This window comes from Pimephales promelas, chromosome 18 (assembly GCF_988280905.1).
Source record: "Pimephales promelas chromosome 18, fPimPro1.hap1.1, whole genome shotgun sequence".
Taxonomy (NCBI): Eukaryota; Metazoa; Chordata; class Actinopteri; order Cypriniformes; family Leuciscidae; genus Pimephales; species Pimephales promelas.
This window is the reverse complement of record NC_142786.1, coordinates 780,882-806,818: the sequence shown is the minus strand read 5'-3', so window position 1 is coordinate 806,818 and position 25,937 is coordinate 780,882. Positions and strand designations below refer to the sequence as shown.

The following is a 25,937-nucleotide window of genomic DNA, read 5'->3' as shown; positions in this document are numbered from 1 at the left end:
CCCGGGCCAGACGCCCGACCCAGTTAAAAAAAAAAATAAAAAAAAAATAAAATTACATAAAAATAAATAATAATAGTAAGTAGAAAATAATGTTACTAATATTTATACGTAGTATTTTCTGACTGGTTACTTATAGAGAGAAAAGAAATGGGGGGCTCATAATTCTATAATAATAATAATAATAATAATAATAATAATAATAATATATTTCATCTTCCATACTACCACCACCCTATAAAGATATATAGCAAATAGTGATAAAATGCAGATTATAAAAGTATACAGCTTATCAAATATTATACATATACACATATACAAACATTTATATACACGTACACATACATACAAATACATCCATATATACACACACATTCATACCTATATATAAGGGGCATCTATTATAGTGCTGTACAGTAATACACAGATAATATTTTATTATTAATTTGTAAACATGTGATTGGGGAAGTGCGTTGGTCCGGTCCCAGGCTACTGATGTATATGAAGATGAGTTAGGAATGGGTTCCAGATATCAAGAAATTTAGAAATAATGTTCTTGTTAGTATATGTTATTTTTTCAAATGTGATGTATTCTATTAGAAGGTTGGTCCAGTGATTGATGTGTATTTGGTTTTTGGACTTCCAATTTTGCAAAATTACTTTCTTGGCGATAGTTAGAGAAATTAGGAGTGGGTTTTTGTAATTGATTGGGAGATTATCAACTTCAATGCAGTTGTTCAGTAAGCAGAGTGATGGAGAAAGAGGGATTTCACAACCCATGATAACGGATAGTTTTGTGGTCACTGATATCCAGAATGAGTGAACTGACTGACAGGTCCATAAGGCATGAAAATAATCATCTGTGCTCCCCAGTGTGCACTGTGAACAAACGTCTGTGTCCCTCAGGCCCATTAAAAACATCTTCTTTTCGGTGATATGAATCCTGTGAATAATCTTGAACTGTATAAGCTGGAGGTTAGCATTATTAGTCATTGAAAATGTGTTGTTACAGATTTCTTTCCAGAGGTCGGTGTTGGGGGAGAAGGTTAAATCTTTTTCCCATTTGTTTTTGGGTATTATAATTGTTGTATCATTGTTCAGTAAACATTTATGTAGTTTTGATATTAGTTTGCTGGTGTTAGTGATTTTCATTATATCTTCCATTAACTGAGGGGGATGGAGTGGGTTATTAATTATGTTAATCTTGGATTTTATTATGGATTTAATTTGTTGATATTGTAAAAACTGTTCTCCCCCAAGACCATACCTCTGGACTAATGTTTTAAACGATATGAATTGGTTGTTTTCAAATAAGTGATGGAGATGAGTGATTCCCTTTTGTCGCCAAGATGGAAAATGTATTGGTTTATTGCATAATTGAAAATCAGGGTTGAACCAGATGGGGGTGTGTCTACATGATGTTAGTGGGGATTTGTTAATTTTGTTTACTTGCCACCAGGCTGTCAGAGTTGATGCAATGGTAATGTTATTAAAATATGGCATTTTCTGAATTGATTTTGGTAGAAAGACAAGGTCTGAAATTGAGGTATCTTTACAATGGTTTTGTTCTAGTTCTATCCATGAATTATTATATTTAGTTTTATGAATCAACCATAAACTTAAAACTATCCCAACAATTCTCAAGATGATGGATTGATTCTGACAGAAATGAGGAAAACATGTTCAATTCACAAAGTTTTAAAGGGATTACCGTATAGCTGTCTCACCAAATTCACTCAGCTCCACAATAATCAACATTTCACAGATCACATACTGCAATATCCCTTCAAAGCAAAACAGTGTAAAAACCACAATATCTGTCCAGATGAGACATGATTGCTCACAGCTGGAGATGATTAAATACTTCACATGTTCACAGTGAGTTCATGAAAAAGCCATTACAATAGGAGTGTAAACGTCATGAAACTCTCTTGGCTCCTGAGCACCACATCTGGCTATAATGTTTAGAGCAGCTAAAGTTTATTTTTATACCTGAGAATTAGTTTTTTCCTGAGTATGAAAATATACAATATTTCAGTTCATATAAAAATAGTCGGTAAGAACCAACAAAATATTAACAGTCAAATTATGATCAAAAGTGGTTTCCAACACATGTTAATTTTTTCAAAAACATCTAAACATCCCCTAGTGGCCAGTCAAGGGAATAATAATTGGAGAGAAAGCTTGGCAGGAATACAGACCCAACACACTCTTCCTCATCTTTACACTTTTTAAACACAATTATTCAACGAAAACATACTAAATATTTCATTCAAGATCTTCACTGTTAGGCACATATGATATCTCGATATTTTCTGGGATTTTGTTGATGACGATAATTTTCGTGAGTTTTAGTGCTGGTCTTGTGTCTTGTCTTGACTGGATTAGGCCTGACTGACTCGGCTTTTATTTATTCATATATCAAGCTGGTATTTTCTCGCTTAAATTGATATCCAGGGGACATTTTTCTAAACTATGCATGTATCATCTTTTATGACAAATTCTTTCATTTAATCAATCATTTCAGTTAGAATAATAAGACACAGTCGCAATCAGTATCTATAAAACCCATCTTTGGCACAGAAGCTGCATCTGAAGAGGCATTTAGATTTACACTGGAATTTACACGGTTTAATGTTGTTAAATCGATCAAAATATTCATTTATCAATGAAACGTCACTACAGAGCTGCCAAAATGACCGATCATGTTTATTTTTTAAATACGTCTTATTATTATTTTTATATTACATTTTATTATTATTATTATTATTATTTTTGGACCTTGAACGGTTTGGACCCCATTGAAGTCCATTATATGGAGAAAAATCCTGGAATGTTTTCATCAAAAACCTTAATTTCTTTTCGACTGAAGAAAGAAAGACATGGACATCTTGGATGACATGGGGGTGAGTAAATTATCAGCAAAAGCTTTTTTTAAAGTGAACTACTCCTTTAACACTCTCAATAATCAAGCCATTTGGATTTTCTGAGCACTATGATGTCATAATGCTCATGCTTCGCCCACCACCATATTAGTTTATAGATTATTATAGTCCCTCGGGAGAGATTATTATAGGTTTGGTTCCTCTGCATTCTGTTCCGACGGCCGTGAGTAAATTCCATTCAGACACTGGCGTTTCTTGATGTAAACAGAGACAATCACACCCACCAGAACCAGCAGAATCACAGCCAGTCCAACACCACAGAACCAATACACTGCAGCTGGAAGAAGAAAGGTGGGAAGAGAACTTTTAAAATGCTTATTTAATCTCACTGTTTAAAGATTTTGTAGAGCTCTCAATTCCTCCTGTTGTACTTACCATGTTCAGTGTCATCCTTGCGTTCTCCTGATGATCCTGAGTCTGTTCTAGATTCTGTAGAGGAGATAGAAAGGTTAAGACCCCGATATACTTCAAGCGAAAACAAGGAACAAACTGATATGACGTTATTTCGAGCAAAATCGAGTTCGAAACAGTTCCTTCTCTATGGGCCTGTAGTCAGTTAACGACGCTGGTCATGTGTGTGTGATGCGTGTGACGTACAATAACAGAAGCTTACGCTATTAAACTAGTAACCTGACTCGCGCAGAGGGAGAAATAAACCAATAGTTGAAATAAAGTCGTTATTTTTGTTTGTTTTTGCGCACAAAAGTGTTCTCGTCGTTTGATAAAGTTAAGATTGAGCCGCTGTAGTCACTTGGACTATTTTAACGATGTCTTTAATGACTTTTCGAGTCATTCCCTCAAGAAGCCTATGGACTAGTATACAGGAGCGATCTTAATATCTTAAATATCTTAATTTGTGTCCCGAAGATGAACGAAGGTCTTACGGGGTTGGGATGACATGAGGGTGAGTAAATACTGACAGAATTTTCACTTTTGGGTGAACTAACCCTTTAATTTGTGTCCCGAATATGAACGAAAGTCTTATGGGTCTGGATCAACATGAGGGAGAGTAATTACTGACAGAACTTTCATTTTGGGGTGAACTATCCCTTTAAAAATGCTTGCTGTTTTCTCAATTTTGTTGTGTGTTTATTTTGTTATGGACAGGAAAGCGTGCATCACATATTTATATATTCATATAATCGCTGCTCTCAGCAGATGTTCGATAACAGTATCGCTCCTCGTGCATTTCAAACTTCGTTTGGCCCATAAACGAAGAATGAAAAGGAACTTTGGCATGAGTATGTCAGGACCTTCAGTCATATAATTTACCATTTGCTGTTCAAATCATCATGAATAAACCTCATCTGTAAAATAAGCTCATCTTCTCTCACCTGTGACTGTGATTGTGATCAAGGTTTCATTATTAGAGTCCAGAACTCTGTATGATCCAGTGTCGTTGGCTGTAAACTCTTTAATGGTCAGATTTCCGTCTCGATCGGTCAGTCCATCAGTGCTGACCCCATGACCTCTCGTCCACAGCACTGTCCACTCTCCACTGGAGTTTCTCTCCACTTTATCAGCGTTGGTCAACAGAACATCCAACTTCAGCTGCTCTCCTTCCTTCACAGAGATCTCATCTGAGGACACACACACACATTCATCATCATTATAATGGTGTCACTCAGGCAAAGCCATAAACACATTTTTAGGATTAAGGGGAACAAATGTAATGTATGGTATTACATTCCAATATTCCAATGCAAGACATTGGAAAACCCCATTTTGGAGACGACTAATCTGAATAAGCGGTACGCGTCACATTCAGTGTCTCTGATTATTACAGGAATTCATGGAAAAGCACCACAATCACTGAAGGAAAGCGTATAGTTTGGTCAAATTTGACTTTACCATGAATTTGAAGATGGTATTCCCTGTTTTGTGACCCTGATTTGTGATTATTAGTGTAATGGACTTTTAAAATGTATTTTCCGGCGTCACTGAAGCTCAGATCCTTGATGACGATGTCACATGATCCTTTTCTAATTACTCGTCCACTACAGTTTTTCTCCTCACAGACAGGGATGTTTTTTGACCGACTGCTTAAAACAACATGACTGGTTTCTCTGGCCTCAATATCACATGATGGCAGGGTGGCGTTCTCTCCTTTTTGTCCAGTCACAGGTATAAGGATATTTCCTGCAGTGGTGATTTCTGCAAATACAGACAATTTAAATTAATAATCATCTCACTTTCTTCAGGGTTAGCTTGTTCAGCTATTAAAACAGTATTTCTTATTGGTCTTTGCAAGCAAACAGACGATTGAACTGGAATGAACTGGATTAGGTCTGGATGTGGTGTGATGTGGGGAATTTCCACCATCAACCAAAGTCATTTATTGATACGACAGAGAAACAATCGACAACAACAACTCTACCTGGAACTGAAGATCAAACATTGTTTTAATTTATAAACAAATATGATACTGACCGCTATATTTGATAAAGCTGAACAGCAGAAGCAGACTGAACCATCTGAACCTGATGACAAAACAGAAGAGCTGGTTTATGTCACAGATTCAGGCTAATAATCACAAACACATTCATACAGGGACAAAACACTTTCATGAGTGCTAAAATATTACTGAACATTCACTTTCATTTCGTCTGAATATTTAACATGCACAGCTTACATGAATCATGTATTAAATGACTCATTATTATCATGTTGACTAGACGAATAGCCTAAGAAACATCAAACTATTACATAATAGGCCTAAATGAGACTGTGCAATATTGAAAATTATCAGTCAAACTCAAAACACAAACGCTTTAGAAGTTCAGTGATAATCTGATAATTATATGAATAACCACACAAGGCTAATAACAATCATTTTCATAATCACATCACAGTAATGGACGATAATTCGTCGTAAACCTGCTGACTCATTTCCAGCATCAACAGCGCGATTAGACAACTAAAGTTCGCCTACTAGGCTAATAACAAAAGCACACAGACTGGATAGTTTAAAACGTGGAAACTTACATGATAAATCTGCTTCAGTCTTTTGATCGGGCGTCAAAGCGTCATCATTGCAAAATTAGGGAGCGGTGCAAGGAAAGAAAAATGAATGAAAACAAATCTGATGGTATCTGTCACGTACACGGTCAGTGATTTACAGTAAAAGCGCAACATACAGTGGGCAACGCGTCATACTTGGGGGGCGTGGTCGGCGTGGAGGAAAGCAGCGCGACCATCGTGTGTATTTGAATGACAAAAATGTCATATTGCGAGTCATTTACGCCTGCCGACCGGCAACGGTACATTGCAAAATGAACTGTAATAGGTTATGATTGCCCTTATTTAATTAAAAACTGGGTCAATAACCCACCAAATGGCCGGAGGTGTCGTTTCCAGACTATTGTCTGGTTGAATCTCCAGGTAAGACATCGCGGAAGCTACCGGCAACATAAGCCTATAACTCCATCAACTTGCGTATAAGTTACTGTAAGTCCATAAAACCTTTGTCACTTACCAATTGTACGTATGGTTCACTCCAAACCATTAATCCTTTTGTAAAACGGTGATCAGTTAGCTAGCTATACGGGACTTTGCTGACAGTTATCCGAATTCTCACAGACTGCAGTCTGATAGATTACGCTAATGTGACTGAGACATCCCTTATGAAAAACAACTATTGAAATCTTGTAGTATTTTAGGACAAAATATTATAGTAACGTTAAACCTATAGGAATACTATAGTATTTTGGGACATAGACTAAAAGCATAGAGGTATTAAAGATGAACATCACAAAAGTATTATACACTACTATAGAATAATTATAGCAATATATAAGATTACTAAAGTTCTTTTTCGTAAGGGATGTAACGTCAGACAAATCTGGCCCACTGCCTAATACGAGTTAAACATCTACTACTATATCACGCAGGGATCTACACACACAGCTAATCTAATAAGTTTGCTTAATTTTGCCATTTTGTCCTCCTATCGGTTCTGCATGTATGTAAGAAAGGATGTAGAACTTCAATATATAATTTGTTAGTTTATTGGTGGTACAGAAAATGACACAGCGACTCTTCGGCATGATTGTCGCATGTATTTCAATCAATGAGCGCCAAGGCAATGTTTTCCCCCACGGGCTAAATTCACACCACGTGACGGGGCGTTCCGCGAATGCTCCCTTGGGAGTAAACATGCCCAAATAAGACGAAGAACAGTTTAGGTTTCACTTCAGTATTGCTCAATTTATTAGTTTTAGGTTGACGTTATAGGCTTAGTTATACAACTTATATTTTTTCTGAATATTACATTTAAAAGATGTGTTGTGGAGTGAGGGGAGGGAAACTAAAATAGCCTGTTTTTTGTAAACATTTCGCTTTATTTAGCATTTTTTTTCTGGATGTAATGCTAAAATTAGACTTATATGTTACATAGGCCCTTTTTCTTCTATATGGCATAGCATATTCTATGCTGCAAACATTTTTAAATATTTAGAAAAATTGCTTGAAAAGTAATTCAGTCGTGTCTGTTTTGACGCAGCTATCCAAATGTTTAAAAATAGTAATATTTCCACATATCCACTGAGCTTCTCTCACCTGTGACTGTGATCAAGATTTCTTCATCATAGTTATATTGACTTCTAAGCTATTGTTATCTTTATGATGTACAGTATTATAAAGTTGGGTGTGATCAGCATAACAGAGGTACGACACACTAAATCTACTCATAGGGTAGAATGTATATTGATAATAGATGCAAAAATCAATCCCTGCCGAGGATAAAAGAGCACAGCGAACTGAAAAACTTCTATTAGGCCTAGATAAGAGTGACTGGAACCATTTGAGTACAGTACCTGTGATACCATCAAACTCTCCAGCCGAGAGATAATCCTGTGATCTACAAAGTCAGAAGTCTAATAGCACTAAAGCCATTGTGTATTCAGCGCCTGTAGTCATTAAAATATGATTAAAAACTTTTAAAAGAGCAGACACCGTGCTGTGAATGGTTCAGCCAGTCTGAAAAATGTCAGAGACAGATTGAGGGTGTAAAAAGACAGATAATTTGCATGATTCGGTGGTGGAAACACAGAACTCAGCAGAGATTGAGGATCCAAATGCAGTTTATAATCAGTAGACTATAATAAATTATGTTCGGGAGGAGCACATTCAGTTAATAAACGCGAGTGGAGTGCACTCAGCAATCAATGATAAGAGGTGTATGCAGTAGATTCAGCAATCTCACCTCACTCCATCGATAGTTTAGCCGCTTAAATCTTATCCACCCTAATTATATGTAAGTGTGAACTCGGGAAGTAGTATAATCCAAACTCATAGTCCACACCAGAGGGCCTGTCACGATTACCAGCAGAGGGCGCTCCACCCAGACTTTTCCTAAAGAAACTACATCAGAGAGATATGGGAACTGTAGTTTCATCAGGGAACGACAATAGTCGGGGTGGAGTGCCCTCTGCTGGTAATGATGGGCACTCTCACTGGTCATCGAGACAGGGTCAAAGCACGTTATCAGTCCGAACGCATCATCACATCCACTAAGGCAGACAGCAATGAGAAATACAAGACTCAGGCAGAGATAAACACCAGAGCAGGCACACAGTAACATGCAAACAAATACAAACAAGATTTCATACTCATTACAGGGCAAAATGCATTTAAATAAACAGGGTAAGGATATGATTAACAAGACTGAAACCAGTAAACTAATATTGAGCATTGTGTATGCTCTGCTGGAACCCAAGGGCACCGCAGCTGACAGATGTAACATTACTGTACGTTTATTACACATTTTTGACTTTTCAAATCATAATTCCACATTTTTATCTCATATCTATTACTTATGAAGTCATAATATTTATGCATGATTTGTGATTAAAATTGTGTTTTAAAAACAGCAATAGCAGTTGCCAAAAATGTACCATCCAAAAATACGATGACAATGTTTTGAGTGTTCCTCGGTTGCTTGAATGACGCCTGTGTGTTTTACAGCTTACCACCATATATTTCATTAAAGTGTTATTATGCAAATACACCAATTCAGAACTGTACAAAAAATACTGAAGCTTGTTTTAAACAAGATCCTGGATCATTTCAGATCACAACAGTTAGCAGCAGATTTCAGCTTTTGCTGCTTTATGAATTGGTCATTGTGTGATACAGCTTCATTTTTTTTTTTTAGTAAATGCAACAGATGTAACTCTTGAAACATCCTCTATTTCACTACATTAGAATATACGTATCTAAAACACAAAAATGCATATGCAAAAGAATGCCTCCAACAAAAGTACTACTTACAAATGTTGTTTAATTTATACAGATTTATACAGAATTTATACAAATACATACAGTTGTCAAATGAAAATCAGTGAAATCAATTTATTTACACTGACTTTTGACCCGATTTACAGTCTGGATGAGAGTCAAAGTCAGTTTATTATATTGTGTGAACAAAATAAGAATACTCTAAACATGTTGCTAACAAAAGTTTGACCTTACTGAACTTTGACCTAAAGTTGACCTTACTTAAGTCTAAAAGTTGTCCCAACTTCCTGATGGAGTTATGTGAACAAACAATTTTGAGTTGAACAATTGTATGCCATTTCCCAGCATGCATTGTGGCATGAAAAAAAATATTACTTTGCATTTACTGGCTTTATTATAAATCAATGCTGTAGCTGCTTTGCTTTGAAAATCAGACATGGAGATAAAAGAACAAGGATTGATGCTAATTGCTAAATAATCTGTAGTTGCCATGACAAGACTGTTTTAGTTCATAGGACTACCTGTTATTTATTAGATGAACAAAAGTATTTAAGTTGACAGCAGATTAGTTGAGTTAACTTCAAAAGTTGAATGTGATAGTTTGCTTATTTGTTTTTAAGTTAGGTAAAAAAAAATAAAATAAAATAAAATGAACAATTACACAATGTAAACGTCCGAGCCAGACTGCAGATTTGATCTCAGAGATCTCACGGGAAATCTCATAATGTATGATTGGCACAGAACAAGGTTGTTGTTCTTGGAATAATGTACAAAGTCTAGTGATGTCCAGTTGTTTAACCATTTCCAAAAGGCAGAAAGTGGGATTCATATCAAATATGTGAAGACGTTGTGTAGTGGATTCCAACCTTTCTCAATCCATAGTCCAGTCACATTTCCAGAGCTTAACAATTATGTTGAATATAATTATGTTGAATATTAAGCAGCTTCACATAAACAGGAAAATAAAGATTTAATAGAAATATAATTAAAAATATATCTTAAATAAGAAATAACTGTTATATATACATTAAATAATTCATATAATTTAGACAAATATTTTCTACAATATTTATATGTAAATTCTTCCCTTCTCTTTTTTTTTTTACTTTTTTTTTCTATAAATACTTTCCTAACTCTTTAAAAAACAATAGTTGATATTCAATAAAAACTATTATTCTTAGTTCAAGAACTAGGTTTGGTCACCCTTCTGTTAGACCAAATCTTTAGGCCACTTGAAACTAATCGAATCGTGGTGTAAACAGTATATATTGGAGAAATATGTAGACAGAATCCTCTGAATATTTTTAGTGCTCAAGGAAAATTACAAGTAATCTCACCAGAACCTTCCAGCAAACCTCAACACAATCTGAATTACCATAATCACTATATATGCAATAAATATCGTAATCACAAAAATCCCATTCACTTTCATTGGCCAACTCAAATGTTCTTGATCAGGATGGGGGGAAGCTGAGAAGAGAGCACACATTTCACATTTTAAACTCACTGTTCAATTTTAACCAGCCTCTTATTTTACTGTTCGTCTGTTACCTGTGTGTTCTCCTGTTGAGCCAGATCCTGTAGATACCACTGAAAAGATCAGTGATACAGTTTAACTACAGTTTGAAAGAGAAAAGCCCAAGCTCATGATGTATTAAAGATAATATTTGTGCTGGTCTGTTCTCTCACCTGTGACTGTGATTGTGATCAAGGTTTCATTATTAGAGTCCAGAACTCTGTATGATCCAGAGTCAGTGTCTGTAAACTCATGAATGATCAGAGTCTGCTCACTGACGCTCAGTCCATCACTGCTGACCCCGTGACCTCTCCTCCACAGCACTGTCCAGCCGGAGCCAGAGTTTCTCTCCACTTTATCAGCGTTGGTCAACAGAACATCCAACTTCAGATCCTCTGCTTTCTTCACCGAGATCTCATCTGAGGAGAAACACACACATTCATCATCATTATAATGGTGTCAATCAATGAACCAATGCCATAAGCACAGTTTAGTACCAAGGAGACAAAATGTAATTATTTTAAAAATAAGCCACTGAAAAGCATATTGGAGATTTGATGGGATGAGTGACATTTACTATATTTGCTGGTTTGCAATGTTATTTATAAGGGAAATCCAGAAGGAAGCACAAGCTGATGTTTTGAATTTACCATGAATATGAAGTTTATATTGCAGGATTTCTGTCTGATCATTACTGTAATAGACTCTCAGAAAGTATTTCCCAGCGTCACTGTAGATCAGATCCTTGATGATGACGTCACATGATCCTTCTTTAAAAAATCTGCTGTTTTCACTCTTACATTCTTCACTGTCACAGACGAGGATGTGTTTTGACCGTCTGCTTAAAACTATAGCAGAAATGTCTCTGGCCTCAGATTCACATGTCAGTGTGACGTCTCCTCCTTTCCCCCCCGTCACAGGTACAGGAGTGGTACCTGCAAATATAGGCAGAATAAAATTCATTCTACCTAGAATTCCTATAACATTAAAAATAAAAATTGTTAAAAATTACAAAAAAATGATACCGACCACAATGACTGATAAAGCAAAACAGCAAGAGAAGATTCAAATACCTGTTGAGAAACCAGAAGAGCTGGTTTATGACACATCACAAACACACTCATACTTACAGCGATAAAACAGTTTCATGAGCAGTAAAATAAGGCTAAACATTCATTTTCAATTAGTCTAAATATTTAACATAGATCTTAGGCAACATAATAAATATGTCCAAAATGAAACATCAAACTTTGATCTGAATCTTCGGTGACAATCTAATTAATAACCATACTGATAAAAGCCATCATAATCACCATAATCACAACCACAATAATGGACCTATTGACCCATTTTAAAACTTACATGGTAAAAATTCGGCACGAGTCTAGTTTTCAGGCATCATCAAAACTTTGTAAACATGTTTAGATACGAGTAAAAGGGAAACCAAAAGGATCGCACAGCTCCAGGTTCCAGAAACAAGCAAAAATGTGCACCTCCTTCTCAGGAACTGCCATCTGTGCTGGTCGCGCCATCTACACGTAAAAATATACAGAAATGATACAGAAAAGCACTGAGCTCTCGTTGCATTTTCCTTATATAGCCGAACCTCATTTCAAATGTAAACATGGGTTTCCAATGGAAATGTACCGGTGGCGGTGGGTAACCATTTGCTATTTGCATTCAGACAAAAGATCAGAAGGTTTTATCTCAAAGACACACCCTTCTGTGTGCAAGATATATCCTCAAGAACTTTATTACCTTTTTATTTACTACTTTGGAAATGAGACATTTGTACCAGTCACCCTGAGACCTTTAAAATGATACTAAACACAATCCCTAACGATAATCATTCACATAAAACCATATAAATTCTTGTGTGAGTTTTAACTGTTCACGAGTTCACACACATACAATTAAAGGGAATATAAAGTATAATGCGTATTTGGCGCGCTGTCCCGGGGGAGGGCTCCAATCTCAGAATTCGGCCCGAACCCAGAGTACTCCCCCAAAAGCTAAAGAGCAGAGGACAGCCGCCGGACTAAAGACCTTAACTTTACTATAGGCTTAACTTTAGTCAGCATACGTAAATGGAAAAAACACGATCTAAGAACAGAGTTGACTTGCTTATCCAGTTTCATGGAATTGTACAGAAACACCAAGATTTTTTTTTCATGCACTGAGACATTAATTGTTTATAAGGTTTGCAGTTGTATTAACACTATTTTAAAAGTGCTTTTATTTTTTTCAATGTACAGCATCAAAACCTGAATTATGGGTGCATTTAGAAAAAAAATAAAGAAATCATCTTAATTACAATAAAAATAATATGAAATTTTTACTGACAGTAATGTATCTGATGTCAGAGACATGTCTATCTAGAGAAGCATTAATAAATATGCACATTTTTTGAAAACCATACTTGATATAATAAAACGCACAAAAAAATCAAATAAATACAATGCACAAATGTCTTAAAAGTTCACTGTTCTGCTAAAAAGTTGAAGACCTAAAACAGTAGTGCTAAGACAGTAAAACTTTTAAAAACAATTACACAAAAACGACTGCAAAGATTATACCTGATAATAATAGGACTTTTCCCAAAATGTGTTTCTTCTGCAGTTTGAGTCCCGTTTGTGTCTGAATGTCACAGTGTGGAGCAGCTTGACCAAGCTTTAGTGTTTCAAAGCACAATTTAACAGACAATGCAACAGTGTTGAGGAAAGATGAAGACACTTTAGGACAAGACAAGAGTCTTCCTCAGACCATAACACAGAAATGATCTGACTAGGCCAATATTGCTCATGGTGGGAAAAGAAATCAATGTAGAGACAGTCAGTAAACATAACCCTGATGTAGATGCAGTCCAAATGCACATATACAGTGAGTTATGAATATGTTCCTGCAGAAATCTTGTGCCAGAATTGTCTGCCGATCTGTTGGCTCTGAAGGCAAATTACCGTAAAGGAACCGTGTTGAAAGTTTCATTGCATCTTTTTGGCTTTAATAGCAGAACGACCACAGCCAGCACAAATGTCCCCACTGCCCCTGAAATAACCCAATGATCTACAGCAGGGTGGAAGAGAGAGCATTTCTTTGTTTTAAAAAAGGGTTTTCATTTTCAAACTCACTGTTAAAGATTTTGCCTCAATGTCTCTTGTTTTACTTACGCCGTGCTTTTGTGTCCTCAGTTATTCTGTTCAGTTTTTGTCCAGATTCTGTAGTAGAGGATATCAAAGGTTAGTCACAGTTTAGCAGCAAATTCCTCTTCAAATCATTGATATATAAATCTCAGATGTCCAAATATTTACAAAATAATATTTCTAAACATCTACTGATCTTCTCTCACCTGTGTCATTGACTGTAAAATTATTAATGGTCAGATTTTTATCTCTTTCGCTCCTTCGATCACTGCTGACCCTGTGACCGCTCTTCGAAACCTCCTCCCAGCTTTCATCAGAGTTTCTCTGTCCTCTACTAATCTCATCTGAGGTGAAACAGACAGACATTAATCATTATAATAATGGTGTCAGTCAATAAGGATTAAGAGTGAAAAAGATCATTTTAAATCTTTTTCTTTTTTCATATTCCTTGTTTAATCAGTTTGGACTTTACCATGAACAAGAAGATGAAACTTCAACTCTTTTGATGAATTGTTGTGATAAAATCTTAATAAGTATGTCCCATTGTCACTGAAGGTTAGATGCTTCAGGATGATGTCACATGCTCCTGTTTTACACACTTGGACACTATCATGCTTATATTCCTCATTCAGACACTCAGGGATGTCAGAAAAGTGTGTTGATTTTCCCCGACGGACGTAACGAATATCAGAAATGTCTTTGTCCTGTTCACATCGCAGGGTGACGTTTCCTCCCTTTATTCCTTCCACAGATTTAAGGGCCGTTCCCACAGGGTGGGTTTCTGCAAACATAGATTAATTCAATATAAATCATCAATATGAAAATTAAATGTGGCGTTTCTGTCTATTCTCATTACTCAATGTTGTCAGAATTATTCAGTTATAGAGTTATAATAGACATTAAAATAATGTTGCTTAAGTCACATATTTTTCTATTAGTTTCACCATACCACACATCCACATCCAATGAGTTTCTCCAATGTTGAGCATCAGAAATATATGAAAAGAAAAGATTAAGGTTGTTAACCCATGGTCTATTGCTGATGGAAATTAAATTATTGGCCTCTAACACACAAGCCTCATTCATGACAATAACACAGTGCAGTTGAGGTGAAATCCTGATCTAACGATGTTTATTAATAAATGAACTGCATAAATAAATCAGAGCCATCATGATGTGTGTGTCACAGTGTCTGGTTGTGTTCCCTTGTTTATCCACTAGATGTCCTCCTTCCCCAAGGTGTCATTTACTATCTGAACTGCATTTCTCAGCATTTTGTTTACATGTGCACCAATAATGCAGATCATTTACAATAAATCTGTGGTGTAAATCCAGCCTTTAATGTTGTTTATGTGTGTGTGTGTGTGTGTGTGGTGTTTTTAACACGCTTTAACACACACCATGTGTAAGTTGATAAGTGGACAGCATTGACACCAAAGACAGTCTCAAAAACACGCTTTGAAATCGCTGGTGTTTCTGACGTCACAAACCACCTTGTAACCAATCAGATCAACGTGTGATCGTCAACCAGTGAGTGAGTGGAGGCGGGGCTCATTTGCATATTCATAGCACCTTGCATACTAAATGAGGCGAGGGTGTCGAGTTACAGTCAAGATGTTTTAAAGGCCAATTTATACTTCTGCGTCGAGGGTACGCCGTAGTGTACGGCGTTGGCTTTGCACGTAGGTTACGCCGTCGTGAGCATTTATACTTCTGCGTTCAGGTATTGGTTGCTCTGCAGTACTGCTCCGAAACGCTAGTTGGCGGCGGAGGGTTTTAATGTTCCACTGTGTTTAGATTCCTCGCGGCTAGGTTACTACAAGCAATAGCGACTGAAAGAGAGTGGATCATGTTGGAGTTGGAGCTTATTGGGGTGGAAAAACAGCTCATTTTAGTGAAATTACTAAAACTGAAAGGCAGAAATGAGAGAAGACGTCGGAGGAGATGGTACGTGTGGAAATGCGTGAGAAGGTACGTGCGGAAATGCGTAGGAGGAAATGCGATGCTACCAAGCCGACCAATCACAGATCTTGCGGTCCGCGTCGTCGCGACGTGTAGTTACATTTTTGAAGAGGTGCGCGTCAGGCAACGCGGAAGGGTACGCGGTATGGGACGCGTCTGTGCGTATGCTACGCCGTACCTACTGCGCGCACCCTACGCAGAAGTATAAATTGGCCTTTAGCCATCAAGTAAAAAAAAAATTAAATATGTGATTTTGGTGATCAAAGATGAGTTTTAAGGGATAAATTATTGACTTCAGGGGGACTTTAATGTCATGTCTACATGACCACCACAGCTGTGGTTGAAAGAGTTGTGGTTATTTTTAATTGAACTCGTACAGTAAGAGTGTTACGTCACTGCAGACTGTGATTTGTTCGTCGGTTCTTTAATATCCGCTGTCATTTATAGTGATGCACCTGATAATATCTCTGTGCAACATTGTCAACATGAACTGTGTTTATTGCCTCTTTATTGCATTTAAATTCAGCACATTTTTTACTACAACTATGGTTGCAACAATTATGACCTAATTGAATTAATTTGATCAGAGTATGGTGTTAATATGAGGTCAACTTTAATTACAATATTGTGTGCATCTCATTATAAATCGCATTATGAGGGTGCATGTAAACAAGTCATCGTCAATTAAATTATAGAAATAACTTTAATTATAAATGAAGACAGAAAACACTTTTAGCTGTTTATCTGCAGAATGAAACCTTTAGTTCACTTACTGTCTCTGTCTGACACAGCTTCTGGATCACAGTCTGTGGAAACTGGAACATTAGAGAGAGGAAAGCAATCGCTTGATTAGTATATAAACTAAAGATTTAGACAATAGTTTAATCTATAGTAACTTAAAGAAATAGTTCACTGATACAGTCAAACCAAAAATTATTCAGACACCAGATATTATTTGTGATATTTCTTAAGTGTGTGCGGGACACTATAGTTCATCTCTGTAAGTGAGGAGAGCAAAATAATGTGACATATTATACCCAAAAACTTGAGCTGATGATGTTTTGCTGAAGTGTGTTTTCTGTAAGTACTAATGCTCTTTTTACACACACACTGAACAACATGAAGCATTGCTTGGTCACTGGTTGAGCTAAACTGGTATTATCTAATTGTGTAGTTAAATTTATCAGATATTCAACATAATTCCTGTGTGAGAGTCCAACAGAAGGACGGACAAAACCAGTCAAATATCCACTGATCTGAGAACTGAGTTCTGCTCATGTTCATCACCATTAGCTAAACTATAGCTAATAAACTGATCATGTGATCTGAATATATTTAGGTTTGACTGTATATTCACGTTTCACAGAAACATTAGAATACAATAACGATGACTAAAAACTGCTAAACTCGTTGTGTAAGTGTTGTTTATATGAGGTCTCACCCGGCTTTAACCCCCAGCTGACGTACAGCAGCTCAGGCGAGGACTTATCAACAGCGTATATCCTCAGTGTAACCGGATCGCTCCACTTCCAGCAGTCCGGCACGACCACAGAACAGCCGTCTGCTGTGAATAAGCTGGAGACGGCACATCTCTCTTGATGAACGGTGTCCGAGAGATGCTGGACGTCCACAAGAACGCTCTGATGTTTCTTCAGCTCTTGAACATCCACACCGTCACAAGATAAAGCACAGCGAACACACGGCTTCTGTCGAGGAGCACAGCCTGAGGACACACACCATCACATACTGATATATACTCTCTTAAAATAAATACTGATATTAAAAACAGAAATAAAACACTCACTTGCACAGTAGAAGATGCATGGCAGTAAAACCAGCGCTTTGTGCCTGAGGAGAAGAGAAGAGGGCTGATTATGGGCTCTGTAATGTTGAACACAATCCTTTGTTGAAGAAAGAATAATCCTACAGTTGCTGGTCCCCATTGACTTCCACAGTAGGAAAAATAAAATACTATGGAAGTCAATGGTGCCCATTAAATGTTTGGTTACAAATATTCTACAAATGTATCTTCCTTTGTGCTCAACATTACAGAGAAATTCATCCAGGTTTGGAACAACATGACGATGAGTAAATCATGAACTGGCCCTTTAAATCATATTTAGGCATTTTTCCAATCCCTTTGCTTTGCCCCTTTTCTTTTCTTTTTTCATGTTTTTTTATGCGTATCTTCTTTGTTTTGTATTATATTAGGACTACTTGTCTGGATTAAAAAATATATTAAAAGTAAAAATGTGTTATGACGTAGCCTATTAAAACTCTTGTACCTAGTTGAAAGGTTTTTTTTTTGCTTATTTGGGTTTTAAAATTTATAAACATAAATAAACCTAATAACAAGATACGATCCAAACATTAAATCTGGCTGTAGGATATTTATATACTTACGGGTTAAAACGTGAAGGCATGTTAGTGACCACAAGAGTTCCGGAAGTCCACGATATTTTCGCAAAAAACACAGTGTTTTAATTCAGGGAAACCGATTAAAATGGCCGGAGTACTGTATGAAGGCAACCCGAAACCAGAAATGTCAGATAATTCGATCCCCGAAATCAAAATCTAGTAACTTTATAGAGATTTCGCTTTGCACGTGTGAACGCGACTGCCGGGTGATCACGAGATTGGGGATTCACCGCTGATCTATATAACGACTGGATAGCTGAGCTCATGACGTTCATGCTATACAGATCCTTTTTCTCTCTCTTAATTCAGCAGGAAAACATAATCTTCTGTACATCAATAAAGTATATGGACAAATCACACATATGCCAGGGAGGTCAAAGGGTAATCAAAAATATAAACAAGGGCAAAAGAAAAAAAGAAAATATTTCTTTCTAAATAAATATCTTGTAACGCTTGCAGAGGTCATATGTTTTAAAAGCTTTTTTGTTTGTACACTCAGATATTGAGATAACATAAAGTGCTTAATGTTAGCAGCAAGCTCCAAAAAAATAAGCAAATTAACCACATAATACTCAGAACATAATTTTTTGTCATGTTGAGTGAATCCAAACAATACATTTTCCCTCCACAATTCAAATTGAGGGTAAATATGGACAACAATAAATTGAGACACTTTACTCCAAAGTTTATCGGTATGTGGGCAAGACCATAATAAATGCACCAGTAAAAGTACAGCTGATATCCGAGTCTTTTTTCAGTTTTTGCAGGTAATAGTTAGTGGGGTAAAACCTGTGAAGCATTTTGAATGAGATCTCTTTTATTTATTTATTTTTTTATTTTTTTTATTGTTTTGTGAATTCAGTTATTTTATTTTTATTTATTTATTTTTTATTAACAACCACATGAAATACAAAGAACGAGATCTCTTTTATTTTGTTGGTTAAGAAAACTTGCGTGGGATGCCACGAGGTGACGTCACACCGCGGGTCACATGACTGTCCTAGAACCAAAACAGCACAGCAGAAATGTCAGTTCTTTATTCCGCTTTTGTGTTCAGAGTTTAAAACATGTCGATGTTTAAAGTGAGTTTTATATGTTCTGTGCTGTTTGTTGTGTTCGGTGCCGCGCGTGGGTTTCTGGGAAATGGAGATACATTTCGACGAAAGGTGAGAATAAATCACTGAGATCAAGCGAAAACAATGAAACTAACTTCACACCGGAACAACAAATAACCTCTAGAAAGCTGCAAACACCTACAGAAGTGACACTTTAAGAGTATTATTTTACGTTTCTGTTTTTAATCTAGTCTTTGAAAGTGGTGTGTATTACAGCTGAAGCCATGTGTCAAGTTGTATTGATAATTGTACATTTTCTCTGTATATTTAGGCTCGTCTCTTACAAAAATCTGGTTCTCAGGTTCCTCTTTGTGTGTTTTTGAAAGGTTGGATCAAAACTAGATAGTATTTCAGTTTGCATGAAACTGTATTATAAAAATGAGTTATGATTTATGTGTTCTGTTTCATAAGACCTTTGAAACCCATAAACACACAAGTACAACTGATTTAGTGTATTGTGCATATAATTCTACATTTTTACTATAATAATGTGAATGATTAATAATTATGGCAAATCATTCATTTGAACTGGTTCTTTTCAGAACTACAAAGCATACATTTGACAATCTATAAATGACTTCAGTTTAATATAAATGTTTAATTTACAAGCCATAAACACTATTTAACTAGTTCAAAGATAGAAACTGTAGTATGTGGTTTTCTTTCTTGTTATGGTGGTAGTTCAGATTGCTCTTCCAACATTTTCACTTTTCCCACCACAAAATTGATATGATTTCATATTTATATTGCTTTTAAATTTGCCATGATTGAAGTAATATTACTACTAATTTACTCTGACAACTGTAGGTTTTGCAGGAAAATATTAGCATATAGAGAAAACATTACTGATCTGTTTCATACTTCCAGCACTATCATAAAAGTCAGGTTTTGCGATTCAACAAAATGTCCTCTATGTTAGTCAGTTTAATTACTTTATCTTGCTGATATATATTGAGACTTCTTCAACATTTCTCACATGATCAGTTTATTGGCTATAGTTTAGCTAACGGTGATAAACATGAGCAGAACTCTCAGATCAGTGGATATTTGACTGGTTTTGTCCGTCCTTCTGTTGGACTCTCACACATGAATTATGTTGAATATCTGTTAAATTTAACTAAACAATTAGATAAAACCAGTTCAGCTCAACCAGTGACCAAGCAATGCTTCATGATGTTCAGTGTGTGTGTGTAAAAAGAGCATTAGCAGTTACAGAAAACACACTTCAGCAAAACATCATCAGCTCAAATTTCTGGGCCCAAATTGTTAGAAATTGTAACATTTAAATGAATTTCTGGGTATAATGTGTCTCAGTTTACTTTATTTTGCTCTCCTCATTTACATAAATGAACTATAGTGTCCTGATCACACTAGTATAGAAATGTCCAAAATAATATCTGGTGTCTCAATCATCTTTGGTTTGACTGTAAATCATCTAAACCGAATCTGAGACGTCTCCATCTGTGGTGTGTACGATACTGCTGTGATGAACACACTTCTCTGGTGTCCTCAGGTGTCTGTGGAGCTGAACCCGGGTCTGGCCCCGCCCTCGTCTCTTCCTCCGGGAGTCGCTCTGGTTCATGCGCGAGGACTGGGACTGAACGACACGCTGCACTTCCTGCTGTGTAACCGAGGCGCTCCAGCGCTGCTGCTGGTCCACACCAACAGCACCGAGTCCGCAGTGCAGGTCAACTGGCCGGAGTTCATCAACCGCAGTTCCCCGGGCAGCCTGAGGGTGGCGCCAGAGAGCAGCGTGACCTACAGCGCAGCACTAGTGTTCACCAGGGTGAGGAGGATCTTCCTCTCTCTATCTCATGTTCATGGTCACTTCATCTGTATTTGGAGAGGATTTGTCTTTTTGAAAATGTTGAAAGAGATGTTCTTACTTTCATTCTGGAATAAAGCTAAGAAGTGAACACTGATGTGTGTGTGTGTGTCTCAGATCTGGGAGTACGATGACGTCAACAATACGGCAGACCCACAGACGGCAGCCGAGTCCAGTTTCTACTCTCCTTACGAGCTCCAGAACTTCATCTGGTCGGACCTGAACGCCACCGCCAACCAGTCGGATCACGTGATCACGCTGTGCGGCCGCGAGAACACCGAGAGCTTCGCCAACGGCTCCCTCTGCCTGAGAGTAAGCACAACTGCAGCACACACACACACACATATGATGTGTGTTGTGAAAAGCTCTATACAAATAAACATGAACTGAATATGGAGATGATTCATGTGTAAGAAAAATGATGTGGACGTTGAAGATCTCAAAGCTGAAGTGTGTGACTGTGGTAAAGCACAGCTTGGGTTCACCGGCGTCAGAACGAACCCTGAACATCCAGATCTCAAACCCTTTATACTGTCACAGTTCAACACTCTGTGGTCCTTCTGTGGCCTGATTGTGGATGAAGATCAGACTTTATTGTGTAGGGCTGGGTGTTAGATTCAGATGTTCCCATTCGATTTCGATTCAATTTCTATTCACAAGCTCTCGATGCGATTCGAGTTATATTCTAAAGCTCTCAATGCGATTCGATTTCTGTTCAAAAGCTCTCAATGCGATTCGATTTCTGTTCACAAGCTCTCAATGCGATTCGATTTCTGTTCACAAGCTCTCAATGCGATTCAATTTCTGTTCACAAGCTCTCAATGCGATTCGATTTCTGTTCACAAACTCTCAATGCGATTCGATTTCTGTTCACAAGCTCTCAATGCGATTCGATTTTGATTCACAAGCTCTCAATGTGATTCGATTTATATTCAAAAGCTCAATGTGATTCGATTTCTATTCTAAAGCTCAATGTGATTCGATTTCTATTTACAAGCTTTCAATGCGATTCGATTTCTATTCTAAAGCTCAATGTGATTCGATTTCTATTTACAAGCTCTCAATGTGATTCGATTTCTATTCAAAAGCTCAATGCGATTTGATTTCTATTCTAAAGCTCAATGTGATTCAATTTCTATTCACAAGCTCTCATTGCGATTCGATTTGTATTTTTAAAGCTCAATGCGATTCGATTTCTATTCTAAAGCTTAATGTGATTCAATTTCTATTCACAAGCTCCCAATGCGATTCGAGTTATATTCAAAGGCTCTCAATGCGATTCGATTTCTATTCTAAAGCTCAATGTGATTCAATTTTGATACACAAGCTCTCAATGCGTTTGGATTTCTATTCAAAAACTCAATTCGATTCGATTTCGATTCTAAATTCATTTTTGATTCTCGATTTGACTCAATGAATATAGATTTAATACAAATCCTATATTTATAAAAAGAACAGTGCACATAAGTTTACAAGTGGTTAATTAATAAAAAGAAATTAAATTTATATTAAACTCTTTTATTTTAGGAACACATGGGCACATTAAAGCAGACCCCAACTCTATATTTCAAATGCATATGATGAATCGACAGGATTTTGATGCAAGATGAATAATTAATGCTGGTTTTTTAACGAGTCTGAACAGTGATGAATGATGATCAAACTCAGGATCAGGTTATATTATGTTAAAGATATAAACACATAAACTCTCCCAGCATTCTCTGTAACAGTGGAGGAGAACTCATACTGGCTTTTGGGTGATGGATAGATAAAAATGGAAAAAAAATCAATTCAATCTATTTTGAATCGTCCACATTTTAAAAAATGATTAATCTAAAAATGATGCGATGAACCCAAATAGTGAAGAAACGATATAACTCCGCCTCCTTCATGTCTATGATGATTAAGGCATTTAGAGGATGAGCTCATTCTAACACACATATCCTGGAGTGTAATCTGCTGCAGTCTCTCACATGTGTGTGTGTGTGTGTTCTCCGCTCTCCTCAGCTGTCGCTGTTCGAGTCCGCGGGCCGCGAGGGGGCGTGGCCGAGTCTCCTGCATAACTCTAACTCCTCCCAGCTGCAGGTGTGGCTGGACGGGGCGGCGCCGCGGGGGAATCGCTCTCGCTTCGCTCTGGAGTTCCAGTCGGTCGGGGACGCCGGCTTCCAGGGGCGGGTGGACGTGCGCAGCTCCATAGATGATGAATACACTCCTTCCATCTTCAAGGTACCAACGTCAACACACCTGGGGTGTGTGTGTTCAACAACCCCGTACAACAACTCGATGCTTTAGTTCTGCTCTACACCTCCTGTAATGCAGCACCTGTTATACTTCCCCATGTTCATCAGTGTTCAGTGTGTGATGATGAGAAAGCTCCAGTTCTTCAGTAAACTCCTGAAACGCCTCCACCGTAGTCTTGAGTTTCTTCCGGGAACACGTCACAATATTCCTCATTATAATAATAATTTCATCACGTTTGAGCCTAATCTGTTTTTTCCTCCATATTCTCGCTTTTGGAGCAAGAACACGTGTGGGCGGGGCTTGATTGTGCCTGTGAGGAATTGATTGGATGGTTGTGGTTTGCTATTGGCTGAACTCATGTGAGTGACAGGTTATAGCCACGCCCACATCATCAGAAAAGAGACTATGCTACATGAATTTAACACAATAATGATGTGCAGGATAAATGATTAATAATAAACCGTGACAGATGTTGACGTGTCTCCGGTCAGGTGTTTGATTGGCTGTCGCTGCCGCTGAACTCCAGCCGTGTGTGGGGTTTCTCGCAGTGGAAGCCCGTGGCGTACCGTAAGCCGGCGCCGGTGTTCGAGGACGCGACGCCCTGCAGGAGCTCTCCTCTGGTGTCCGTGAGCCGCGTCCCCCCGTCCGCGCTGGTCCAGGCCTACTTCACACACCAGCCCCACACACACGGCCTCAACATCAGCTTCGGGGTCGATAAGGACCCGGTGTTCTACAGCGACACCAGATACATCAGCTGGTGAGAGCACAACTGCATTTAATTCATCATTCACCTTTTACATATACTGGCTGTGTGTGTCTGTTAGGAAATAATGGTAGTTTTTTTTTTTTAAATATTAAATAAATATTAAATTGTTATTTTATTGAGTGTAATTGTCTTTGATAAAAATATATATTTTTAATTGTTTTTTTTATATTTGATTTGAAGATATTAAAAGTATTATGTATTAAATAAATATTAATTTATTTTATTTATTGTAATTACTTTTTTACACATACTTGTCGATTGGTATTATTAAAGGAATAATAAAATGTAAAAAAATATTACAAAATTAATAGTTTAAAATATATGTAAATATTAAAATACTGTATAATAATTAATATACAATTACTATAATTAATATTTTCTGTTGTTATTTATTTTGGTTTTATAGACTTTTCTTTGTTTTTACCATACTTGCCGATTATTATCTGTTATTAAAAAAATAGTTTAAAAACAAGTTTAGAATATTGCTTTTGAATATTTTAATTAAAAAATTAAATACATTGTTATTTTATTGATTGTAATTTTTTATTGGTTCTTTTTTATTCATCATTTATTTATTTATTTATTTTTACGCATACTTGCCAACTAGTATCTGTTGGAAAATGTTACAAAAACTAGAAATATTTTAAAATTTTTAATGAATTTTTAAATATTTGAGGATATAAAAATACTACATATTGAATAAATATTAAATTGTTATCTTATTCCATGAGTGATTTCATTTTACACTAATTGCAACCACTATAAAGCACATATTGTCACTATTTTTTTAGTAAATGCATCTAGTTTGTTTCCAATGAGTGAAAACATGGCCCTTGCCAGTCAAACAGATAGTCCCGCCCCCGAACTCGAATGATTGGTCGAGTCAGAAGTTGTCAAACTTCCAATGAGTGAATTACAGAGACTCTGAACAGCAGCCAACAGCTTTACAACACATGACATGATCTGTACCTGATATTACACACAGTATTTTGAGTATAAGTGTGTGTGAACAGTGTTGGTGTGAACTCTCTCCAGGACTGTGTTAATGGGCATGGGCGAACCTCCAGCCGATTCCTTCTCCACGTTGATCATCATCATCATCGCCGTGGGTCTCGGCACTCCGCTGGCCATCATCATCGTGGGCGGAGTGTTTGTGTGTGTCCGCAAGAGGATGACACAGTCCTCAGTCTACGAGCCAATCAACTGAGACGTCAGGGTACAAGCCCCGCCCCAATGTACACACCAGCCAATCAGTGCTGAGGTCACGGACCCCTGATTGGACGATTAAAATGATCACATGCACGTTACTGATGATGAGGAGGAGCATTTGCAGACTTCCTCTGGAAGAAGAAGAATTACGAATGTTTTGCACCTTTATACTGAAAACTGGAAAAAATCGAGTGATCATTTGATTTTGTTCATTTTTTTAGACATGATGCTTATTTGTTCTGTGCCCCATAATAATAATAATAATAATCCTGCGTGATGCATATTCAGTTATGTGCCTGATTTTAAAACATGAATTTCTCTTTAATGCTAATATACACACAGAGACACGAGCGAGTGAGTCTCTCAGGGATCAGGAGTGTGTGTGTGTGTGTGTTTAGGAGAACGCTGCCGGTTTGATGCACATTTGCATTCTGTAAATATGATTTGCACCGCATTTAAAAACACAATGAAATCTTTCTGTTTTTGTTACCGCCAGTTACTAATAAAAATGTAAATATGGATTTAAAACTGCATCCGTTTCTCTCTCTCTACATAAGCTCCTCCCC

At 37.0% G+C, this 25,937-nt stretch overlaps 2 protein-coding genes across 2 annotated transcripts; one reads left to right on the top strand and one right to left on the bottom strand.

Annotated features, from left to right (window-relative positions):
• Positions 1 to 303: 303 nt before the first annotated feature.
• LOC120475260 (uncharacterized) lies at positions 304 to 18,462 on the bottom strand. The gene is made up of 18 exons (XM_089123010.1): positions 18,201 to 18,462; positions 17,602 to 17,645; positions 17,239 to 17,520; positions 16,571 to 16,612; positions 14,308 to 14,616; positions 14,042 to 14,179; positions 13,863 to 13,910; positions 13,653 to 13,758; positions 11,725 to 11,768; positions 11,346 to 11,630; positions 10,869 to 11,114; positions 10,731 to 10,769; positions 10,517 to 10,649; positions 5,373 to 5,422; positions 4,794 to 5,096; positions 4,277 to 4,522; positions 3,318 to 3,371; positions 304 to 3,219 (listed from the first exon to the last, which is right to left on the bottom strand). The coding sequence occupies exons 1-18, from the start codon at positions 18,218 to 18,220 to the stop codon at positions 3,068 to 3,070; spliced, it is 2,541 nt and encodes an 846-aa protein (XP_088979136.1). The 5' UTR covers positions 18,221 to 18,462; the 3' UTR covers positions 304 to 3,067.
• Positions 18,463 to 19,190: 728 nt separating this feature from the next.
• On the top strand, positions 19,191 to 25,899 carry glmp (glycosylated lysosomal membrane protein). Its single transcript, XM_039665943.2, has 6 exons — positions 19,191 to 19,381; positions 20,844 to 21,116; positions 21,273 to 21,467; positions 23,163 to 23,381; positions 23,888 to 24,153; positions 25,198 to 25,899. The coding sequence occupies exons 1-6, from the start codon at positions 19,283 to 19,285 to the stop codon at positions 25,367 to 25,369; spliced, it is 1,224 nt and encodes a 407-aa protein (XP_039521877.1). The 5' UTR covers positions 19,191 to 19,282; the 3' UTR covers positions 25,370 to 25,899.
• Positions 25,900 to 25,937: the final 38 nt, after the last annotated feature.

What these genes read in the sequence shown, in the direction of transcription:
- LOC120475260 (XM_089123010.1), bottom strand. Translation starts at nt 18,220, where the DNA reads ATGCCTTCACGTTTTAACCC. An exon ending in ATGCATCTTCTACTGTGCAA is followed by an intron (nt 17,521 to 17,601) that starts GTGAGTGTTTTA and finishes GTGTGTCCTCAG; the next exon opens with GCTGTGCTCCTCGACAGAAG. An exon ending in CAGCTTTATCAAATATAGCG is followed by an intron (nt 5,097 to 5,372) that starts GTCAGTATCATA and finishes CTGTATTTGCAG; the next exon opens with AAATCACCACTGCAGGAAAT.
- glmp (XM_039665943.2), top strand. Translation starts at nt 19,283, where the DNA reads ATGTCGATGTTTAAAGTGAGTTTTATATGTTCTGTGCTGTTTGTTGTG. An exon ending in CAGCACTAGTGTTCACCAGG is followed by an intron (nt 21,117 to 21,272) that starts GTGAGGAGGATC and finishes TGTGTGTCTCAG; the next exon opens with ATCTGGGAGTACGATGACGT. An exon ending in ACACTCCTTCCATCTTCAAG is followed by an intron (nt 23,382 to 23,887) that starts GTACCAACGTCA and finishes GTCTCCGGTCAG; the next exon opens with GTGTTTGATTGGCTGTCGCT.